At 47.4% G+C, this 22,030-nt stretch overlaps 1 protein-coding gene across 5 annotated transcripts in view; it reads left to right on the top strand.

Annotated features, from left to right (window-relative positions):
* DLG5 (discs large MAGUK scaffold protein 5) overlaps positions 1-22,030 on the top strand; it is a 957,981-nt gene that overhangs the window by 917,801 nt on the left and 18,150 nt on the right. For all 5 annotated transcript variants that reach the window (XM_078643375.1, XM_078643374.1, XM_078643372.1 and 2 more), the window contains one exon: positions 16,082-16,191. In XM_078643375.1, coding sequence (XP_078499501.1) covers positions 16,082-16,191 — 110 coding nt within the window. The remainder of the gene's footprint in view (positions 1-16,081; positions 16,192-22,030) is intronic.

The following is a 22,030-nucleotide window of genomic DNA, read 5'->3' as shown; positions in this document are numbered from 1 at the left end:
ACTTTCAGATGTTCTTTTGGGCACTTGGTCTAGGTCCAACACAGGGGCTCCTGTGGACAGGAATGTGGTCCGACGCCATCGCCCGGCCCTGTGCGACCCCATTTTCCTTTCCCAACACCCCACCCCTGAGAGCTTGGTTGTCCAAGCCTCTGCATCCCCAAGCGCATTCCCTTCCACACCCCTGGACAGGGAATTCAAGAAACTGGAGGAGTTCTGTAAGAAGATATTTTTCTTCCCCCAGTTCAGGGCTGTCGTCTGTGAACACTGAATGCCTCTTGGGCTGTTATTTCCACTCTGTGTGGGATACGGTGGCGCAAGTGCTACCTCAGTGTCCGGAGGAGGCCTGGACAGTACTCTCTCTCTCTCGGGAAGAGGTGTGGCGCCGCGGCCAGGGCGACTGACTCCGGAATCTGGGGATCTTGGTTCGATCCCCGGCACCGGCGGCAGATTAGCCCAGCACCATGTGACTCTGGGCAATAGCTTGCTTAATCTTCCCGACGGCCCCCAGCGCCTAGAGACCCTAACGGGTGATTGTGCGCTTTACAAATGTGGATATTATTATTATAATATTATTCTCAAGCTATTGCTGAAAGGAGAGATGCAGCAAAGTTCACGATTCGATGTGGCCTTGACACTGCCGACTCGCTAAGCAGGGTGATTTCCACGACAGTGGCGCTCCGTCGCTCTGATGGACATGCCCTTTGATGGCATTCGCCTTTTTGGCAGCAAAGCAAGCTACGGCCAAGTCGTTGGTCCTTTCCGCCATGCGCCCTCCTCCGCCTTCTGCTTTTCGCTCCTTTCGTGGCCACGGAAGGGGCGCACCGATACGTTTGCTTCAGAGCCACAGGCCTGCGCAGTGAGGATGTGGAATCCGCCGAGGCAGGTCAGGGGGCCAGAGGGCGGGTCAGTACACCTCCACCCCGGCCACCACTGTCCCCAAACCTTCCTAGTCCAGTCTTTCAGCCCATCAAACGCCAGTGGGTGGCAGGATTCGCCATCACCTCCCCCACTGGCGCACCATCACTTCAGACAGGTGGATTTCACAAATAGTCCGAAGGGGCTACTCCCCACCTTCAAGACTACCCCTCCAGCCATGCCACCCCAGTACCACCGCATGTCGGGTGTTCACTTGGCACTTCTTCAACAGGAAGTTGCGGTCCTCTTGACCAAGGAGGCCTTCGAGCGCGTTCCTGCGCCAGAAGTAGGACGTGGTTGTTATTCCCACTACTTTCTGGTGCCCAAGAAGGACTAGGGCCTGCATCCTATCTTGGACCTCAGGAACATCAATTGCTTCCTCCGGAAGGAGAAGTTCAAGATGTTAACTCTGGCTCAGGTCTGGTCTGCCCTCGACCCTGGAGACTGGATGGTAGCGTGGGACCTGCAGGACGCATATTTCCACATTCCCGTCCTGCCAGCCCACAGGCGTTACCTGCGGTTCACGGTAGGCCACAAGCACTTTTAGTTAACGTGCCCCCCTTTGGCCTTACCAGTGCCCCCCAGGTAATGGCGATGGTCGCAGCTCATCTGCGCAGATCAGGGGTTCTAGTCTTCCCCATCTCGATGACTGGCTGTTGAAGGCGGGCTCGCCCTGGACAGTCATCTCCCACCTCCAGACTATGGCCGACCTCCTGCATTTGCTGGGGTTCTCCATCAATATGCCGAAGTCGCAACTGATTCCCTCTCAGAAGCTCCTCTTAATCGGAGCGGTTCTGGATATGACGCACTTTCAGGCGTATCCTCCTGAACGGCGAGTCCAGGATATTGAGGCAATAATTCCGATCTTTCAGCCTCTATCTGGTCTATACAATAGAATTGGCTTATCTGTTTAAGCTTTGGACCCCTTGTTCTTTGTAATAGCGAATACCCATGGTCCACAGCTACCTATTGGGTCCCCCTTGTTTTCAATAAAACTTGAGCGCAATCGCAGGATTGCAGGGGTTCTTTAACCTCCAAGCCTCGTTCTACGAGGACGGCCGCCCTAGTGCTTTTATACTCACCTCTTAAATTCTGTTCTTTTTTCCTTTATTATCATCTAAGTATGTCAGCTCATGCCCCACTCTACACTGCAGAATACCTCAAACATTTATGCTCTGGGCCCTCTCTATTATCAGATACCCCTGACGTCCCTGCTGTGACCACTTCCTCGCTGCCTGACCAGTTAGAGAAACTTAAAAAGAAACAGGTTCGCTTACAGTTGATGGTGTTAATGCTAACGGATTACCTAAAAGCTGACGTAATTCCTGTAGGCCTGCAAGTTCGTAATATTCCAGGTATCTTTACGGACAACCCGAAGTACATATCCAATTTTAGCTATATTGGTACCACGTGCTCTAGGCATTGGCTTGCACTAGGCATAGACATAGCCACAGAGACATTAAATTCGACGACTCTGACCCAACTGTAGAGTGTAAAAAATTACTTGACCAAGTTGAAAAGACGGTGGCTGATTTCCACAGGATTGAGGCCAATAAGAAATCAAATAAAATCAAGAAAGACATTAAGTCTTACAATATAGAATACACGTACCCCTATTTACACAAAGATTTTTATACCAACAGGCCGCATTTCAACCCAAATAATAGACCCTGGGGAGGTACAATAAACGGCTGACCTTAGTCAGCTTCACTGACACTTCTGAGGACTCCTCCGAGAGTTCAGACCCAGGTGAAGGAAGCAGTAATCCAAGACGGGGTGGCGGTGCACAATCCAATTTTTTATCCAGAGGCCAATCAAATACCCCACAAAGGGGTCGAGCAAAGAAACCACAACGATGGTTCAACGCTCCAAGGGAACGCAGAACGAGGAACAATTACTACCAGTGGTAGAAAATAATCCTCATCCCCTTATTGCTCAGGGTGAATTAATTCCTATTTTCAATCTGTCAAAGCATACCTTACATGATACAGAACTAGATATACTGAAAAAAGGACTATCATTCGTTCCCACTGTGCGTCCCAACTTCATGGATTTGCAGACCGAATTGCTAAGATTTTTTAGATTGGTCCACTTGAAAGCTTTCTTTCAACTACACCCCTCTCCAACCATCACTTCCAATACACCTTTCCGTCCACCATCTACTTTTTTACCCTCAGCCAGCATGATTCCACCAGAGATCTTAACTTTCGAAAAGTTGTTTCAGAAAGATCTTGTCGAACTAGACTAGAAAAGAAAAAGCTTTTCATTCCATACAACATTTCTCGAGAAGAGAAGGATGCCATAAGCACACTCAAGAGCAATACATCGCTCATAATAAAGAGTGCTGACAAGGGAGGCGGGATCGTCCTCCAAGACATTGACTCATACAAAGGCGAAATTTTGCGCCAACTTGGTAACACAAATCATTACCAACGACTACCAGGCAATCCCACCAAAGATATCCAGGATATCATATTGAAACTCACATCAGACGCATGTGCTGAAGGATATTTGAGCAAAAAAGAGTACATTTTCCTCAACGTAAAAAGCCCGCGCCTACCCGTGATATATACTCTCCCGAAGGTGCATAAAAATACTGACCATCCTCCAGGCAGACCAATTGTCTCTGCATGTGGCTCAGTTTTGGAACCGTTGGGTGCATATGTGGATTTTTTTATAAAAGAATTTGTGCCAACAACAGCCTGCTACGTAAGGGATAGTATGGCAATGATTAATTTAGTGGAACACTATCCCTTTGATCCAGTACTTAATACACTCTGTACTTTAGACGTGGAGTCGCTATACACAAATATTCCCCAAACAGCGGCTCTACTCGTCATTCAAAAAATCCTGGTCTCTCGCCCCCGCCCACATAGGGTCCCAACCCTGTTTATCCTCCAGCTACTAGAACTATGCCTTTCTCGCATACCTTTGACAATGCTTTATATCAACAAATCAAGGGGACGTTTATGGGGGCTATTTTTGCCCCCAATCTGGCTATTCTGTTTATGGACGCCCTTGAAACTGGCTCTATTCTAGCGGATGGAAATCCATTCCTCCCGGGAATAGTACTGTGGCGTCGATATATAGACGACATTTTTCTGATCTGGAGGCTTGACATTGCTGCATTGAACCTGTTTCTCCACTGGCTGAACAATAATTGTGCAGATTTGACTTTCACTCTAGCCAATGACAAAAACCACATTGCTTTCCTAGACCTGACTATCTTTCACAATGAAGGCGAACTTCTAACACGCCTCTATCACAAGCCCACAGAGCGTAATACTCTCCTCAGCTACAGCAGCAACCACCCGAGGGCTTTGAAAGACTCATTGCCCTACTCCCAATTTTTGAGGATAAGGCGCAATTGCTCTTCCAAATCAGACTATTTTAGAGAAGCAGGTATTCTCGCTGACAAACTTAAAATCCGTGGCTACCCAAGACGACTGGTCATAACTGCATCAAAAAGGAAGAGGTGTGGCGCCGCGGCCAGGGCGACTGACGCTGGAATCTGGGGATCACGGTTCGATCCCCGGCGCCGGTGGCAGGTTAGCCCAGCACCATGTGACTCTGGGCAATAGCTTGCTTAATCTTCCCGACGGCCCCCAGCGCCTAGAGACCCTTGCGGGTGATTGTGCGCTTTACAAATGTGGATTTATTATTATTATTATTTATTAAAAAGGGCCTGGTATTGCCCACGAGAGGTTCTACTAACACCTAGAAAGCGTGACAAAACTGAGAGGATAGCCTGTGTAACCACATTCTCCCCAGTCTCAAACAAGATCAGAAAATCCATTTTGAAACATTGGCCCGTAATAAATGCAGGTCCCATCAATCTAGAAAGACCCCTGTTTGCCTTCCGCAAAAACAAAAACTTAAGAGATCACTTGATCAGAGCAGCCCTACCAGCCCCCACTGCGAGAACAACAATTGAATCTAACTGGGGCTTGCCACCAGTGGTAGGGCATGTGAAATGTGGATGCTGCAATGTTTGCGAGTTTACGAACGAAGCACGAAATTTTTGTCACAATGGCATAAATGTTGAAATGAAATCTTTCACAAACTGTAACACCTGTAATGTTATTTATGCTATACTCTGCCCATGTCCGAAACTGTATGTGGGCCAAACCACCCAAAAGGCAAAGACCCGCATCTGCCAACATCGGAGCCGTATTAGGTGTGGCACACCCAATGCTCCCCTGGTAGAGCACTTCTCAGAACTAAAGCATACAGCTGATGATATCAAGTGGACTATCCTTAAAACCGTCAAGCTGCCACAAAGAGGGGGCAACCGAGCCCAACTACTGAATCGTGAGGAATTGAAGAGCATAATACAGTTCAACACCATCCAAACCGGATTAAACAGAAGCGAGGACTGGACAACCCTTCTATAATCGATAAATTGGATGACCTAACTGATAAACTGTACAAACAATTGGTTTACCCTCACACTATGGACAATCTGATCAGGCTGAATAAGCTCTGCGCCTGAAAAGAGATATGCTCTGATGCCTTCACCATATTACTGCTAATCCAATATTTAGAAAAATGCAATTCACACCATGTCACTGCGCCGATTATTGTTTAATAAGTGTGTTCTCACAATGTCCATTTTATAGTGAGCTCACAAGTTGATACCTCCACAACAGTTATGATTCTTTTCCAACATGTAATGCATGCGTATAACACTCCCTCACCACTTTAAGATGGCCGCCACAGTACCCCTGCCTATCCTTGCCTTTCCGGCAAGACACGTGATACTGTCATCTGACACGTCCATAAGATAACCAAACCATGATGGCTCTCATTCGTCTCAGGCGCTCCATCCGGCGAGGAACGAACAGCCAGCTCGGCTTGCATCGGGACACTGTTCCCATTTCGGTAAGCCCAATCTCCCCTGGCCTGCCGCCCCTAATACCTCGCTGTTCGCCCCTAACACCTCTTGGTTCACACAACTAATTTAGACCCTCTCTCGCCAGCGGATCGATCAATTGATATCGACCGTCAACTCCTGACCCTCCAATTCCTGACGGACCACGAGCACCACCATTGAGCCATCCACAATTTGGTACGTTTTTTTCCCCCCCAGTAACCCACCAGTCTGGCCGCATCTCCAAACTGGGTACGATATTAATCCTTATGCCCTTCTCCTTCCCAGCGGATCGACGTCACCATATTGACCGCTGATTTTATTCAAACCCTTTTCCCGCTCACCAGAGGAACTGGAGATACGAGTGCTAGAACCACACGTACCGCACTCCGGGTATGCCCGGCATTATTCTTCATTCTTAACCGCTATTTCCCTAGACTAACTAGAACCTATAACTAACCAACTTTTATTCTCCACTAGTGCCTGTGGAAGGCCCCCCCCTTGTCCCACTTGGGAGCCCCGCATCTCGCTCGCAGAACACAACATGTTCATGACGACCAACCAAGGTACTACCGCTACTCCCACGGGCCTCTTCGTTTAGTGCACACCGCTACCACCTTGACCCATAAACGGACACCGTCCCCCACCTGCCACTTTAGTTACTAGAGGTAGTCTGGGCACAAATAGTAAGACCTCATTCACAGGTTCCATTGTCATAGAGCACTATGGGCACGTTTTAAGTTCACAGCATGCAATGCAAATTCATCACAACTCTTCACCGAGAATCATAAATTTCGCCATGCCTGAATCTTTCACTGCGATTTCGAATGTTGAAATGTGGATGCGCTCTGATGTTTCCAGTCGCCATGCCTGAATCTTTCACTGCGATTTCGAAAGTTGAAATGTGGTCGAGCTACCTACTCAGTATTTTAAACTGTTTATTCTTTGTTTTTTCCCCCTGTTTTCCCTTAACAGGCGCATTTAGTGTTCTATCCAGGCAATTATTTTGTTAAAGTCCTGATGATGATCCCATTTAATTAGAGCGCGGGATCGAAACGTCGACCTTTCTTAGCAGACGTACTGTTGACCATTGGTATTATTGTATGTATGTTCTGCTCTGGGAAACATTGTTATATCATTTGATCCTTACAGTGCCCAGACCGCTCACTTCTCTGTTGCCTGTAGTATTTCTCTCTTATTTCCTTTAACTCTTTCCCTCTATTTTCAAACTTTTATATATGGCGCAGGACTGTGCCTCACAGTGAAAATGGATTGTTGTAAAAATGTATTTAAAAACCAAAAATATTTGAATTAATCTATAATAAAACTCCCTGCCCGGCTGGGCAAGGAAAACGTATAGTAGCCTATTGTGGTCTATACAATAGAATTAGCTTATCTGTTTAACACCTTGGGAGCTTCGTAAATAGACCTCCCCAGTGCTGCGCTGTCCATTATCCAGTGCTGAACTGGACGTCCAGCGGTCGCACGCAGCACTGGGGAGGTAGTGCCCGTGACGACCGTTGGCCGACGGCAGCACTTAAGGTGTTAAGCTTTGGACCCCTTGTTCTTTGTAATGGCTGTTGAAGGCGGGCTCGCCCTGGACAGTCATCTCCCACCTCCAGACTATGGCCGACCTCCTGCATTTGCTGGGGTTCTCCATCAATGTGCCGAAGTCGCAACTGATTCCCTCTCAGAAGCTCCTCTTAATCGGAGCGGTTCTGGATATGACGCACTTTCAGGCGTATCCTCCTGAACGGCGAGTCCAGGATATTGAGGCAATCATTCCGATCTTTCAGCCTCTATCTTGGGGTTCGGTCAGGATGACCCTGAGGCTGCTGGGCCTTATGACCTCCTGCATCCTGCTGGCCACTCATGCCAGATGGAATATGCGGGCTCTGCAGTGGGACCTGAAATTCCAGTGGGAGCAGCATCAGGGGAACCTGTCTAATTACGTCCAGATCTCGGAGGCCTCTGCAATCCAGCTGCAGTGGTGGCTCACGAACCTGCATTGGGTCGATGGCAGATCCCTCTCCCTTCCCCAACCGGAGCACACAGTGGTGACCTATGCATCCCTCCTGGGATGGGGAGGGCCATATGGGAGAGGCGGAGATCAGAGGCCTCTCCACATGAACCTTCTGGAGCTTTGGGCGATCCAGCTTGCACTGAAGGCATTCCTTCCCTCTGTCAAGGGGAGAGTAGTGCATGTGTTCACAGACCACACCACTTCCATGTGGTACTGCAACAAACAGGGCGGGTGGGGTCTTGGACCCTATGTCAGGAGGCCCTGTGCCTCTGGACATGGCTGGGACATCAAGACATTTCCCTGGTGGTTCAACACCTGGCAGGTTCACTGAACGCCAGGGAAGACGAACTCAGCCGCAGGTGCATGCAGGATCACAGATGGCGTCTTCACTCGGACATGGCGCAAGGTCTCTTTCAACAGTGGGGAGAGCCTTGGTTATATCTATTCGCCACCGAAGAGAACACGCAAAGTCAGCAGTTCTGGGCGTTGGAAATTCCAAGGCGGCACTCTGTAGACAACGCTTTTCTTCGCGAGTGGAGTTGCAGTCTGTTGTACGCCTTACCACTTCTGCCCAGAGTGCTGAAGTTCAGGCGCGACGGGGCCCAAGTCATTCTTGTAGCTCCGGACTGGGCTCGAAGAGTTTGGTATACCAAGCTACTCAGTATGATCATCGATCCCCCGATCCGACTGCCTCTTCGGGAGGATCTTCTGTCACAGAAGCAAGGGACAGTCCTCCAACCAATTATTAGAAAGAAGGGGGTCCCCCGGAGACAATGTAGGCAGGTAAACAGGGGGAAGTAAACCATCAAGTAGAAGCAAAAAGTACCTGCCACAATTATTTGAACCAGGTCCTATGTGAGGATCCTTAATATTTGAATAGAGGCAAAGGAGCTTCCCATAAGGGATACAAGAATGAACTCTACAGATTTATTCAAAAACTTTTTATTATTTTCATCATTAAAAAATTCAATTCATGTAGTGATATTGGTATACACCTGCAGGTGGAACAAATTTGTGGCATGGTGCACAGCAAAGGCTGTGGATCCCCTTTCTGCCCCTCTTTCAGAAGTCCTACTGTTCCTTCTTTCTTTGGCCCAGCAGGGCTATGCTCTGGGCACTATCAAGGGCTACCTTTCTGCTATTTCGGCCTTTCTCAGGCTCCCTGATCAGCCCTCTCTTTTCAAGTCCGCTGTGGTAAATAGATTCCTCAAAGGCATTACTCATCTTTTCCCTCCTATTCCCTTCGTAGTGCCAGAGTGGGACTTGAACCTGGTTCTAACATACTTGATGTGCGCTCCCTTTGAACCTCTTTACAACTGTCCTCTTCATTTGTTAACTCTGAAGACTGCTTTCCTGGTTGCCATCACCTCTGCTAGGAGAGTGAGTGAGCTCCAGGCTCTTTCCTGTAAACCTCCTTTTCTGTCTGTCCATCCGGACAAGGTTGTGCTCAGAACACGTCCATCCTTTCTGCCAAAGGTTGTCACTGCCTTTCACATCGGGCAGACGATAACTTTGCCCACCTTTTTTCCGCCTCCGCACCCTTCCAGAGAGGAAGGGAGGCTCCACCGTCTGGACCCAAAACGTGCGCTCTCATTTTATCTCAATCGCACACAACAGTGCTGGGTGGATGACCAGCTCTTTGCTGGCTACGTAGGCGCCAAGGAAGGTCGGGCCGTACACAAGCGGACTATCTCCCAATGGGTCGTCTTGTGTATTAAAGCCTGCTATTCTCTGGCAAAGAAGGAGCCTCCTGTGCGACTGTGCGCTCATTCCACCAGGGTAACGGCTGCCACTACGGCTTTGGGACATGGTTTCCCCTTACAAGACATCTGTCAGGCAGCTACGTGGGCCTCGTTGCACACTTTTACTAAGCACTATTGCCTGGACAGCCAAGTCCGGAGAGACTGCTTCTTTGGCCGTTCTGTTCTCTGGGACTTCCTGGAGTGATCTTGGTTTGCAGACCCACCATTGGGGTTGGTATTGCTGGGGTATCTTTTCTAAGCTAAGGAATCTATTACTACGTGTTTCTTTCAGATGAACAAGTAACTTACCTTCGGTAACTATATATCTGTAAGAAACATTAGTTACTGATAGATTCTTTACTGCCCCACCCATCCTCCCTGTTCTGCAAACTGATTTCTAGGGTTAAGGTCATGCCTTTCAGGGCCTTAGTTTCAAGGTACCAGTGGTCAGCATCATGCATGTCTCTGCTTTCCTGGCGCGGGAAGTCGTGTACAGAACTGACGTAAGCGCTCGAGGGCAGCGTCTAAGTAGTTGCCGCAACGTCATCTTGGCGATCACGACGCCAACAACGGACGCAGAGCCGCATGACGCCAAAGACGGACGCAGAGCCGCATTACGCCACCTACCGACGCGCAGGGGTACTGCTGATGAAAACTTTTCGGATCCAGTCTGACACTTAGGGGTAATTCTAAGGTAAGGAATCTATCACTAACTAATGTTTCATACAGATATATCATTACCGAAGGGAAGTAACTTGTTCGTTAAGGGATTTGAGTGGCCAGACGGAATAACGGATCGGATCGCTCTTAATGCGGATGATATCCTTTTCTTTATATCAGAGCCGCAGCGGATGGGACCACGGTTGCGCCGCTTACTACAGATATTTGGAGAGACCTTGGGATTGTATATGAACGCCCGGAAGTCTATACTTTGGCCTCTGCATGGGAGTTCTGAAATGGGAGCATGGGCTGCGGACGTCATGATGGCTACATGGGGATTTAAATATCTTGGAGTTCATCTGGCTTCATCCCAGTCGGTGTCATGGGATAAAAATATTACCCCTATCTGGCTGGGCACCCAGACTGAGATGAAGTCATGGACTCGTATGCCCCTTTCCATATTAGGTAGATTGGTGTGAGAAGTTGGCCTGATGTATGATGTTCACTATTCTAGTGGGCACCTTGTATCAGTCCAAACAATCCCTTATGGTGGTGGTTGTAAAGTCAACCTTATAGACAAGCTATGCAAGTGGTAGCATGGACTAAGCAGTCTTAGGCTTAACTCAAGAGGGCATGTGAAGCCAGCTATTTTACCATATGCAATCCTGTAATATCAAATGAGAGGACACCACACAAGTTATATATTATAAAAATATATGTATTTATTACTAGAATAACCCTCTGTACTCTTTATGAGTGCAGAGGCACAAGCATTTAAACAAAAGCACAGTTAAACATACAAAAGTTGCACAATTATGGATAGGCCCGGTGGCCACTCAAACCATATATTAAATAAGTGGTATAAGAATCACTTTACGAGCAATGGTAAGGCCTAGGGCCTTGGGAATCGCTGGGACTACACTGGACTAACTGTAGTTAGGACGGGAGTAGCCCGCGGGATTCGGGTGCAGCGCTAAAAGCACATGCATTCACCAATGCAAAGTCAATGGTGCGTAAAAGTTATAAAGTTACTGCTTTGGAAGTCTTCCGACTGGACTAGAACTTAGCCACTTAAAACTAGGACACTAGAGGTGTAAACCACTACACGAGCACCGGTGTTAGATCGTTACCTCACCCACAGGACGCGGGTGCATAGGTGCCAAAGTGTGTCGGGTTTCGTCGTGGAGTTCTATGGAGCCTGAAGATGAAGATGCTGCAGGCGGCCAGGAGAGAAGAGTCCGGTTGGATCCAAGGGTGGATCGAAGATGTAGAGTACCTGAAAGCAGAGGGGATAGAGTCTGGGTCACTAGCTAGTGACCAGGATGGAACCAGGAAGGAACCAGGCGATGTCGGGCGCAATCAGGTAGTTGTCGAGAAGCTTGTCTCCGCTGCCACGTGGACCCTGGGGCATCGAGGATGACCAGGATTGGATCACGAGCTGTCCCACGAAGGCTCTCGCTGTCGGCGGTGTCGGCTTCCGGATCGGAGTCAACAGGCCTTGGCAAAGGCAACCCACGCAGGAATTGAAGATCGCTTCTTACTCGGACCAGCAAGGTCAGAGAGGTTGCTCCTTTTCAGGGGAGCGAGGGCCAGTCTGGAGCAACCAGACTAGCAGAGTAGTTTGTAAGAATCATCGTCGTAGAGGCCACTAGCCAACGGGCAAGTGACCAGACAGACGAGTCGAGCAGGACAATTCAAAAGGGCCTCACGCAGCACTCGGTAAGTGTGGAGGGGTGATCTTCGGTGCACGCGCTGATCGGGGCTGGGGCTTCTCAAACCCCAATGCACAGCTTCGAGGATGCCTCAGGAGCTGCACGGTCAGCACTTCGCAGTCTTTTCAAGATGGCCGGTCTCACGTCGCTTCCACGGGTCTCAGCTTTGCTGTGGCTGTGGATCGGGCTGTTGGATGTCTGGGAATACGGTTCTTGTCGATCTCTGTCGCTCGAGCTCCCGCGGGAGCTGCAACAAAGCAAACCGTTGGGCGCTGGATGGTGTCTGTTTGCACAGGGTGGTCACTCCTTGACCACACGGGAGATTCTTCAGTCTTCCACGTCGAGTGGGATGTCGAAGGGTCCAGAGTTCTGTATCAAAGTTTCAGTCAGGATAATCCGATGACTATGGACATAGCTCCTACCTTTATTCCAAATCAAGGGGCTGGATTACCTGCTAGGTCCCTCCTATGGGTGGGACCCAGGAAGGGGGTGGTTACACCCCTTTCCCTTTGTCCAGTTTCGCGCCAGAGCTGGGGCTGGAGTGCCCCAGCACCGGTTTGAACTGGGCTATGCATGGGGAGCCTTGTGCCCCCCAGGCAGTGTCTAGTTTCACTCGCCCTGCCTGCCTCAATCCACTATCTCCTGTCTGGGGTGGTGTAACACCTCCCTGTGACAGGAAACCTTTTGTCCAGGCCTCCCCTGCCAGAGTTTCGGTCAGCAGCAGGAGGCCAGACTTGTGTCTGTGGCAGCAGCATCCATTTTGTGATGCTGAGGCTCTGGTTAGTTTTAACCGCATTTACTGTTACCCACATGTCTTAGCCCTCTAGAAGGGTGGAATGCTACCCCCGTCGCCAGAACTGGCGAGGGGGTAGTATTCCAAAGTGTATGACACCTTACACGACATGTTTTGATAAAGCCAAACCAAAGTTATCAATAACCACGAGGATTATAATGCACTTAAGAGTATATGGTATGGCAATATCCCAGAACAGCTATAAGGACATGGTTCCGAAAGCTGCAGACAGGCTCAGCTCATGCTAGAGCACCATCTCACATAAAACCAAGCTCTCTGCCTCCAGGATTGTTAAGGCCTGCCATAGGAGTGACTTATTGGTGTATATGTGTCCAGATATAGGTTTAGATATAGGTATACTATATCTAAGCAAGGGGTGATTACACGACCTTGCCCCAGCTGAGTGATCAGCCAGTTGTGTCAGTTTGGATGGCCAGCCAGGGGTGGCAAAAGATATGCTGCAGCCCCTGGTAGGCCTTGGATGCACCTATGCCCTGGGTACCTATAGTACACTCTACAGGGGCTGATAAGGTGACCCAATATCCAATTAGTTATGCACCTAGGGTACATGGAGTCCATTTTAAAGAGAGAGCAGATAGCCTGGGGCCCTGATTAGCAGGGTCCCAGGCCAACTAAGTCGAAAAACAGCTAAACACAAGGCAAACAAATCTGGGGTAACCATAGTCCGGTATTCACCCTCCTACAATTGGCGATTTTTAAAATGGTGTCACTTCCTCGCCTTCTCTATCAGCTGCAGAATCATCCCTTTCCAATACTACTCGCCTGGTTCTGACAGCTTAATTCCAGACTTAGCCGTTTCCTTCGGAATGACCAGACCGCTAGAGTCACGCTCAAAATATGTTTTTAGTCTACCTATTGTGGGGAGATAGCAATACCGGATATCCAATCGTATCATGGAACATCCCACCTCTTAGTGCTCAACGATTGGTGGTACGTCAATAGAAATGAATCGGCATACCAGGTGGAACGATGGCTCATGGGTAGCACCTTGCCACATGTGCTCCTCCTTGCCCCAAGAGAGCTCCGTCAGCTCCCATCCGCTACACAAGTGGTCTTTGGACTATGGAAGCGATCGATGTGCAGAACGGGATGGTGGAGAAAACTGACCAGAGAAACACCTCTTTGGCAGAGTGGACTCAAGCCACAGGTATCGACCTTATTGGGGTTTCGAGACTGGGATATCATTGGTATCTCCGCATTAGGGGCGTGATGCGTGCACCGTTCTGAAGTCCTTTCAGGAGCTCCAGAGGGACTTTGAGATGCCGCGTACTCAATTTTACAAGTATTTGCAATTTCGCCACGCTCTAACATCGTATATAGTGACCCTGAAATCTATCCCTGAGTTTACCCCGACAGAGGCTAAGGTCTTTAGGGGCGATTGGGGTGACCACAAGACGGCAAAAATATATCAATCTCTTGTGACGAATCTCTCTACAACTCTGGACTCACTCCGGGAGAGATGGCTGGCGGATCTTGGTCCCCTAGACAACGACGATTGGACAGAAATATTAGAATCCCCGCGGGGAGCCACAATCGCGTCATACCTAAGATTCATTCAATTTAAATATGTAAACTGTGCCTATTTCACAAGATATAGGTTGGGGGGGCAGGACTGGTAGCTTCCCCCACGTGTCTCCGCTGTGACAGTGCGGAAGGCACATTTATACGTGCTTTTTGGGAATGCAAAGGGCTCCGTAGATTCTGGACTGGGGTCATGGCCTGCCTGTCAGAAGTACTGGGGTGGGAGATACCCCTGCCCACAGCTTTGCACTGCTGCATCTCACAGAGGAGATTGGAGGAAATATATATAAAAGGCATCTACTATTTCTAGACCTTACTATGGCCAAAAGGGATATAGCCAGGGCATGGAAAGACTTGACCCTGCCTTAGCTTTGGACATGGAGTATGAGTCTGGATTGGTGTATGAACATGGAGCAACCTATATTTACGGCACGAGGCTGCCCACAGAAACATTTCAAAATCTGGAGATGCTGGGCAGATTTTCGATGTCTTATTTTAGAACCTCCTCCACCACGTTGTACGGATGCTAAGATCACTGGATGATCGATCATGGGGACAAGAAATGATGCAGGGATCTACTTTATATGAGAATTGGTTCGCAAGGTATGTTAGACAGATTATTATGTTTTACATGGCACACTTGGTTATAAAGTTGTGGGCTGCTGTTTACAAGCCCAAAATGTTTATTTTCTTATTTTGTAAATGCTATATGAAAGTCACCAGATTGATTCTTATAATCCTGACCAGAACTAACTGCCTTTCTCCTAATCCTGACCAGAACTAACGGCCTTTCTCCTGTTTGAGATGCAACTGTTTTATCTGCTGACTTAATGAAACAGTCTTTTGCAGAATTGTATTTTTACATTCAGTAGTTTGTAGAGTGAGTGGGCTTTTAGTCAGCCCCTTAATCAATTAGTTTTAAATGTGTTTTTCTTGATCTTCCCTTGCTTGTCCCGTTTGCGGGCCCATTAGGTTTAAGTGACTGGGATTAAGTTACCCAACACTAGTTCTCAATTAAAAATGACCTGAAGATGCAACATGAAGCTTGTAATTGAGATCCTGTGTAGTTGTTTTTATTTATTTACTTTGTGGGCATGACACTTGATTTGCTGTTTTATGAAATTTTGATAAGTGTTGCTTTTTAGATTGAGTTTAGCCTCATCTATAAAAGTTCTGTTCAGTAATCACCCTTGTACATTCATTTGTTAACCTTTGCTGTCATAGAGGGTTGTAGTTAGTTATTTTTATTCACAAAGTAAACATTTGTGCACAAAGAGGCTTTCTTTATGATGCAATAATAATAAGAGCCCTTTCTCCAAAGTATTTGCTATGCAGTGTGTAGCTGCATGTATGCTTCTTAAGTCCTCTACTTTTAACACAAAATTCGGAATACTTTTCATAACTCTGTTCCTTGAACGTACAGTTTAAACATGCCAATGTAGTTTGCAGTTCCACAGAGCAATAGCCTCAGCTTCCATAGTTCAAGATGTTCTTCGCTAGGGGATATTCTTTCTAGGACAACTGGAGTAAACACACTCACAAACCTGCCCAACTATTACCAAACACTTTCCCTAACAAAAAAACCCAGAACTGTTGGTTAGGCCAATGCTTGTTTGGTTATCAGTCAGGACCAGGCAGTCTTTGTAGGAATGAGGCATGGAATGAATGATGTGAAAGTTAATTACGACACATGATATGATTGATGGAACGCTTTTTGCAATAAAGATTGGTTATTTGTTAGTGACACTGTGAGTGGTTGCAGTAGTTGATCTTAGTAGAAGTGCAAAAGCATGTGATCAGTAGATTTTCCTTTACCACCAACAGAGAACAAAAAGACCCAATCTTTTTACGGGACAAAGTATCACAGAAACATTCCAAAGAACAGTTTGATATGGCTCAAAAGACTGAACAGGACTACAGCAAGTATTTCACAGGTATGTACTTCCAAATGACTATTGCCACATAGCAGTACTTTTGCCATGAGTAGGATACAATGTCAATGGGAGTTAAATATTTTCATATCTTGGATCCTAAGACATCTGCTTACAAAGGGCTATGTAAATATATATCACAAAAGAAGGGCGGGTGACTAGGAGCTGATTATGGTCCAGTACCTGTGCTCCTTGTGTAAATCTCAATTCAAACGGGGGTAACTGTTCCAAGGTAGGGTGCAATAGTCACCCGAAGCAAGGGTAAGAAGAAGAAACAGGAATAAACGGAGTGAGGTGCTAGGCTTACACCCTATATGTTAGAGGCAAGCGCGGGTCTTGTCTCTTGGTGCCCTCACACACCCCGAAGGATGTCATGCTTCATCATCGGGCGGCTGCTCCTAGTCGGGCCGGCGCTTCAATGAGCCGAAGGGTCGCTTTAGCAAAGACCTGTTTTTTTGGTACTGCCATATGATGAGTGAGGGTGTGAGATAGAGGGTTCTCGGAGAACAAGTGCGTGAGTGAATGAGTGTTTAAACCTAACCTAACCTTAACCAAAGTGAATTAAGTTTGATAAAGAGAGTACCCTTGCCAGGTTAAAAAACCCGGAGTTCGTGTGTTACTGATGAGGCATAATGTGCAACATTATGCCTCATCAGTAACACATATGTAACACAAATTGTTTATCATCTGTTCAGGTTTTAGCATTTGTCTTCTTCTACATGCCCCGAAAGAAATTAAATCTCCCTAGCAATAGTTTATCTGATGAATACTTCTATCCACCTGTTGGAAAACGAGGCAGCATCTGTGAGGCCTGCACAAATAAAGTGACTACATTTGTCCTTCACTGGGAACCAAACACCCAATTGTAGCGCCTGACTCTCAGAGGGTAGCGTTGCAGAGCAGTCTGAGGCTTACTCAAGGGAGGTGGTGTGGGCTAGTAATCGCCATTTGCAAGTGCGCGGAAATAACACTCAATAATTGATTGTCCAGTCTGTACTTTGCTTTATAAAAGTAAGAGTACATTTATTAAACACACTACACAATAGTATGCACCAATTTACAAATATACATAAGCTGTTGGAATTACTTTGTGACATTGCATAACATCTCCACCCCTCCCGCAGGGGGGTGGGGTCTAGTATCACCACTCCCATGTATGCACATCATCTTGCCCCCAATGCAATTAGTTGAACATAACCTAGAGCGAGGGGCCTGCACACTGGCACCATCCCAGTGGCGTCCCCCCTATCTCCTCAACAAGCATTAAACAGGGGTACACCGTCCTTGGTGACACATGACCCTGACTGAGCATCTCCTACTGACCATACAGGATGCACCTCTACATCTTAAGGGCTAACAGTCTGGGGTTTTCACATAAGCGCAGCAGCAAGAATACATGTTTAGGCACACTTTAGAATGACAGTACTCAGCACATTTGGATATCATTAAAATGCATTGCAATTACAGCCCCTAAAGGCATCAAAGATGACCAAAGGATTAAGAAACTACATTCAGACACCCTAGCAGGAGTGTCTAGCCACTTAAATCCACTTTGCTTATGACATCACTTTACAAACTGTGAAATTCAGTCCCTCCAAAAGAAATAACCATTAGTAAATGCATTTCAATGTCATTACACCATTTCACCTCCAGGGGATGCCCTTCTTGAGACATCTCCAACTCAGCCCTTTAATCTTTGATGCATTTCTCAATGAACCCCCAGCTGTAGAACAAAAGTTCCAGCCTAGGAGATGATGCAATCTTCGCGGAGCGTTGAGGGGTTATTCTTTTTAAAGCCTCAAGAAACTTAGGGTGGGACTTAGCTTTGTGCTGGGGGCGAGACTGCTCTTCTCCAGCAGCTCCCCCCAGCACCTATTCACACTCAAGGGTGACTCTTCTCCTCTGGGGGCCACCAAAACGCCTAAACCAATCCATTCCCCATGCCTTGCAAGGCATTATGGGGTGCTACAAGGTCCTGTTGCTGAATAATAGATGAGCGGCTCTCCCGCTGTGTCGGGGAGAGCCGCGCTGGCGCTTCGCCACTTTCTGCAACCTCCGTGGGGGGGCCCGGTCCCACCCGGACCCCCAGGTGAGCACAGACGGTTGGGGGAGCCCACCCCCTGCCGCTCCTTCTCTTTTCTGGGGCCCGGTCCCACCCGGGCCCCTCGCACCCCGGAAGGTCTTCCCACCCACCCCCAGCTGCCCCTGCTGGCTCCGCGCGACAGGTGTGCGACCAGGTTTCCTTCAGACACCAGCGCCTATTGATCTCCAACTCTCCCATATGACCTTCTCAACCCAGCAATGATGCATCATAGATGCAAAAGGGGGAGGGGACTGCTGCTGGCCAGACTCCGGTCAGCAGCCACCTGGATAACATCCGCCTGGTTTCCTTAGTGTTGAGCACACAGACTTCAGATCGCAGTGTAGAGCCAGCACATGCCACCTGGTGAAGTGGACAAGCAGCATGCATGAGGCGAACAGACAAAGAAACCTCAGAGCTGCTCTCAATAAGAGATCCAGGGCACAGGGATGAATGGGTTTTGCCACCCATCAAAGGAAGGCTGGTGCAGGTTCCCACAGACAACACCGCCATGTTGTACTGAAACACAGAGGGCGAAGTGGGGTCCTATGCCTCGAGGTGCTGCACCTTTGGAGTTGGCTGTTCTTCTGGGCATCTCCACCTGGGGGATCTTTAAATGCCTTTGCGGGCGAGCTCTGGCAGATCACAAATGGTGGATGCACCCAGGAGTCGTGCAGGGTATCTTCCAACAGTGGGGAGGACCCTGGTTGATTTTTTGACCACAGTCAAGAGCAGTGTCTAAATCTGTTCACATTGGAGATCACAAGAATGCTCTGTCTAGGGACACATTCAGGCTAGAGTGGAACACAGTACAGCACTCTGCCTCAAGGTAAACAGTTCTCTGCATTAGGATCTGCTACAAATTGGCCAAGAAGCAGCCTCCGGTAGGACTGAGGGCCATTCCTCCAGGTTCAAGTCTGCTACCACTGCACTGGCATGCGGAGTGCTTATTCTTGACATCCTGCAGGTCGCAATGTGGGCGTGAGTACACATGCCACAAAGCACTATTGCCTTGACAGAAAGGCATTTTGCCTCTTCGAGCCTATAGGATTTTTTTGCCTGAGCCTATTCCACAGATCCTCTCCTTTGGGAGCTACTGCTTTGGTATCTTTTGTACAACTAAGGAAACTATAGCTAGAAGTACCCGCCATGATCTTTCTAGTGGATACTCTATCTAACCATAGATTCCTCACCACCCTCCGACCTTCCTGTTCGATTAAGTGACCTCCTTTTTATCCACACCCTAATACCTCAAATTCTTTTGTGAGCCACGTCTGAGGGAACGGAAAGAGTCCGGCAAAAAACTGACCTCGGCATGTAAGTGTAGCGATTCTATGCGGTTCTGCTTTGTTACTTCTGTGACTAAACGAAGTCAACACAAAGCCACATGGCACCACTTGGCAACTCATGTGACAAGTTCCAATCCATTCTGTGGTTAGAGGTATCCGTCAGAACAACTATTCCTAGGGCGGTTTCAAAGTTAAGTAACTTGTTCTTTTGGAACAGTTGTCAAATTATGTGTGTTTGTTTAGGAACTATCTTCTCTCTATCATCTGATGTAATCAAAATGACCTCTTTGACAAGTTTTCAATCCATTAATGTCAGAGTCTCTGACATTAATGGATTGGAAACTTGTCAAAGAGGTCATTTTGATTACATCAGATGATTGGAATTGGAGCTCGAAATAATGGGCTATGCACAGCTGCCCTGCATGTTCCCAGGTTAAGGTTAATAAATTATGCAAAATATTCTGGTTTTTTTTTTCAATCTGTAATCTCATTGTTGGTTAAATGTTTATACTTTTATGACCCTGAATTGCTTAATAAATATGTAACATAAAAAATGTGCTGTTGGTGATTCTATGAAGTTTACAGAGTATAGTTTGCTTTTATTGTAAAAGTTTGTCATATTTTTTATTTAAAATCTACACAAAGTACGTTTGTAGTTGACATTTACAATTTCTGAAGCACAAGCCAATTATTAAACCCACAATAGTGCGATAATATATTAAGAAAGAAATGATATCCAAGTTCTTGGGCTTGTCCAGTTCTTTTATTGCGTTCACTCTTATAGTTTTCCACTTCCTTATGCCAACGCGTTTCGTCGTTTATGGGTGTAACCCCACGACCAGAATGTCCATTAACTTCATTGAACTGGATCTCAGTTCTTTCTCCCAGATGTTTAGGAGATCTTCGTCCAGATCATCATAGGTTGGGATGATCTGCGAACGAAGACCTCTGGGGATCCTATTTAGTTTCACATACTGTTTCAAAGTAGTGCCATCCCACCATTTGGACATTTCTGCACGTTTCAGTTTCTCTAGTTTCACAAATTTCTCCTGTAATCCTTCATTCTGTGGTTGATTAACACTTTGTACAGCCTCATTAACGGTACTCTCCTTACACAAATTATCAAATAGTTCTGCCGCCATTCTGTCTCGATCCAAGTTGTCACTCATTTTTAATGTGTGATAAATATCAATGTCTATAGAGCAGCCTCACTCTTGTTTGTAAGTAACCAAAGATGGGTGTCCAAAAGAGACCTAGGGCGCTCATATAAAGTTAACACAGATTTAGGTACAACACAAAGTTTAGAAAATTATCACAATCCTGCTGTGCATCCAGAATAGGAGAGTGTACACCCAATCTCCCCAAATACTTCAATCATAGATTGAATAAATAAATTTACAATTTCTGAAGCACAAGCCAATTACGAAGATCTCCTAAACATCTGGGAGAAAGAACTGACATCCAGTTCAATGAAGTTAATGGACATTCTGGTCGTGGGGTTACACCCATAAAAGACAAAACGCGTAGGCAAAAGGGAGTGGAAGACTAGAAGAGTGAACTCAATAAAAGAACTGGACAAGCCCAAGAACTTGGAAATCATTTCTTTCTTTATATAGTATCGCACTATTGTGGATTTAATAATTGGCTCTAAAAAGAACGTGCAATGTCAGCAGTATTGCCCATTGGAGTTTCCAAGGTGGCTCTCGCACGGCAACGCATTTCGACGCGAGTGGAGCTCAGGCCATACCACACCTTCCCAGAGTCCTCCAGAAGATCAGGAGCAACCGAGCACAAGTCATTCTTGTGGTTCAGGACTGGGCACGGAGAGTCTGATGTCCCGAGCTTTTTGCAATGAGCACCGATCCTCCGATCAGGCTGCCCCTTCGGGAGGGTCTTCTGTCGCAGCAGCAGGAAAGGGTTCGCCACCCAAGCTTGTACACTCTCTGCCTCCTTGCGTGGAGATTGAGGGGCAACAGTTGATGGCTTTTGACCTTCCTGGCGAAGTTATCCTGGCAGCCAGGTGTCCCTCCACAAAGTCGATATACACGTGCCGAAGAAACACTTTTTGAAAATATTGTACAGAAAGGTCTATTGACCCCTTGTCAGCCTCTGTCAGATGTTCTCCTGTTTATTCATTCCTTGAGCCAGCAGGACTTTGCTCTGGGCACCCAGAAGGGCTCCTCTTCTGCCCTATTTGCCTTTCTTCAGCTGCCAGATTAGCCTTTTTTTATATATCCCCTCTTGTGCAAAGATTTTGGAAGGGTTTAACCCATTTGTTTCCCCTTTCCCTTTTATTATTCCACAGGGAGACCTTAACTTGTTCCTTATCTTTTTGATGTGCGCACCGTTTGAGCCGCTACACAAGTGCCCTCAACGGTTGCTCAAAACAGCCTTTTTGGTGGCAAGCACCTCTGCCAGGAGGTTGAGCGAACTGCAGGCCCTGCCATCGCAGCGTCTTTCTAGCAAAAGTGGT

This window comes from Lissotriton helveticus, chromosome 5_1 (assembly GCF_964261635.1).
Source record: "Lissotriton helveticus chromosome 5_1, aLisHel1.1, whole genome shotgun sequence".
NCBI lineage: Eukaryota > Metazoa > Chordata > Amphibia > Caudata > Salamandridae > Lissotriton > Lissotriton helveticus.
The sequence above is the reverse complement of the archived record's forward strand: the minus strand, read 5'-3'. Positions and strand labels throughout refer to the sequence as shown.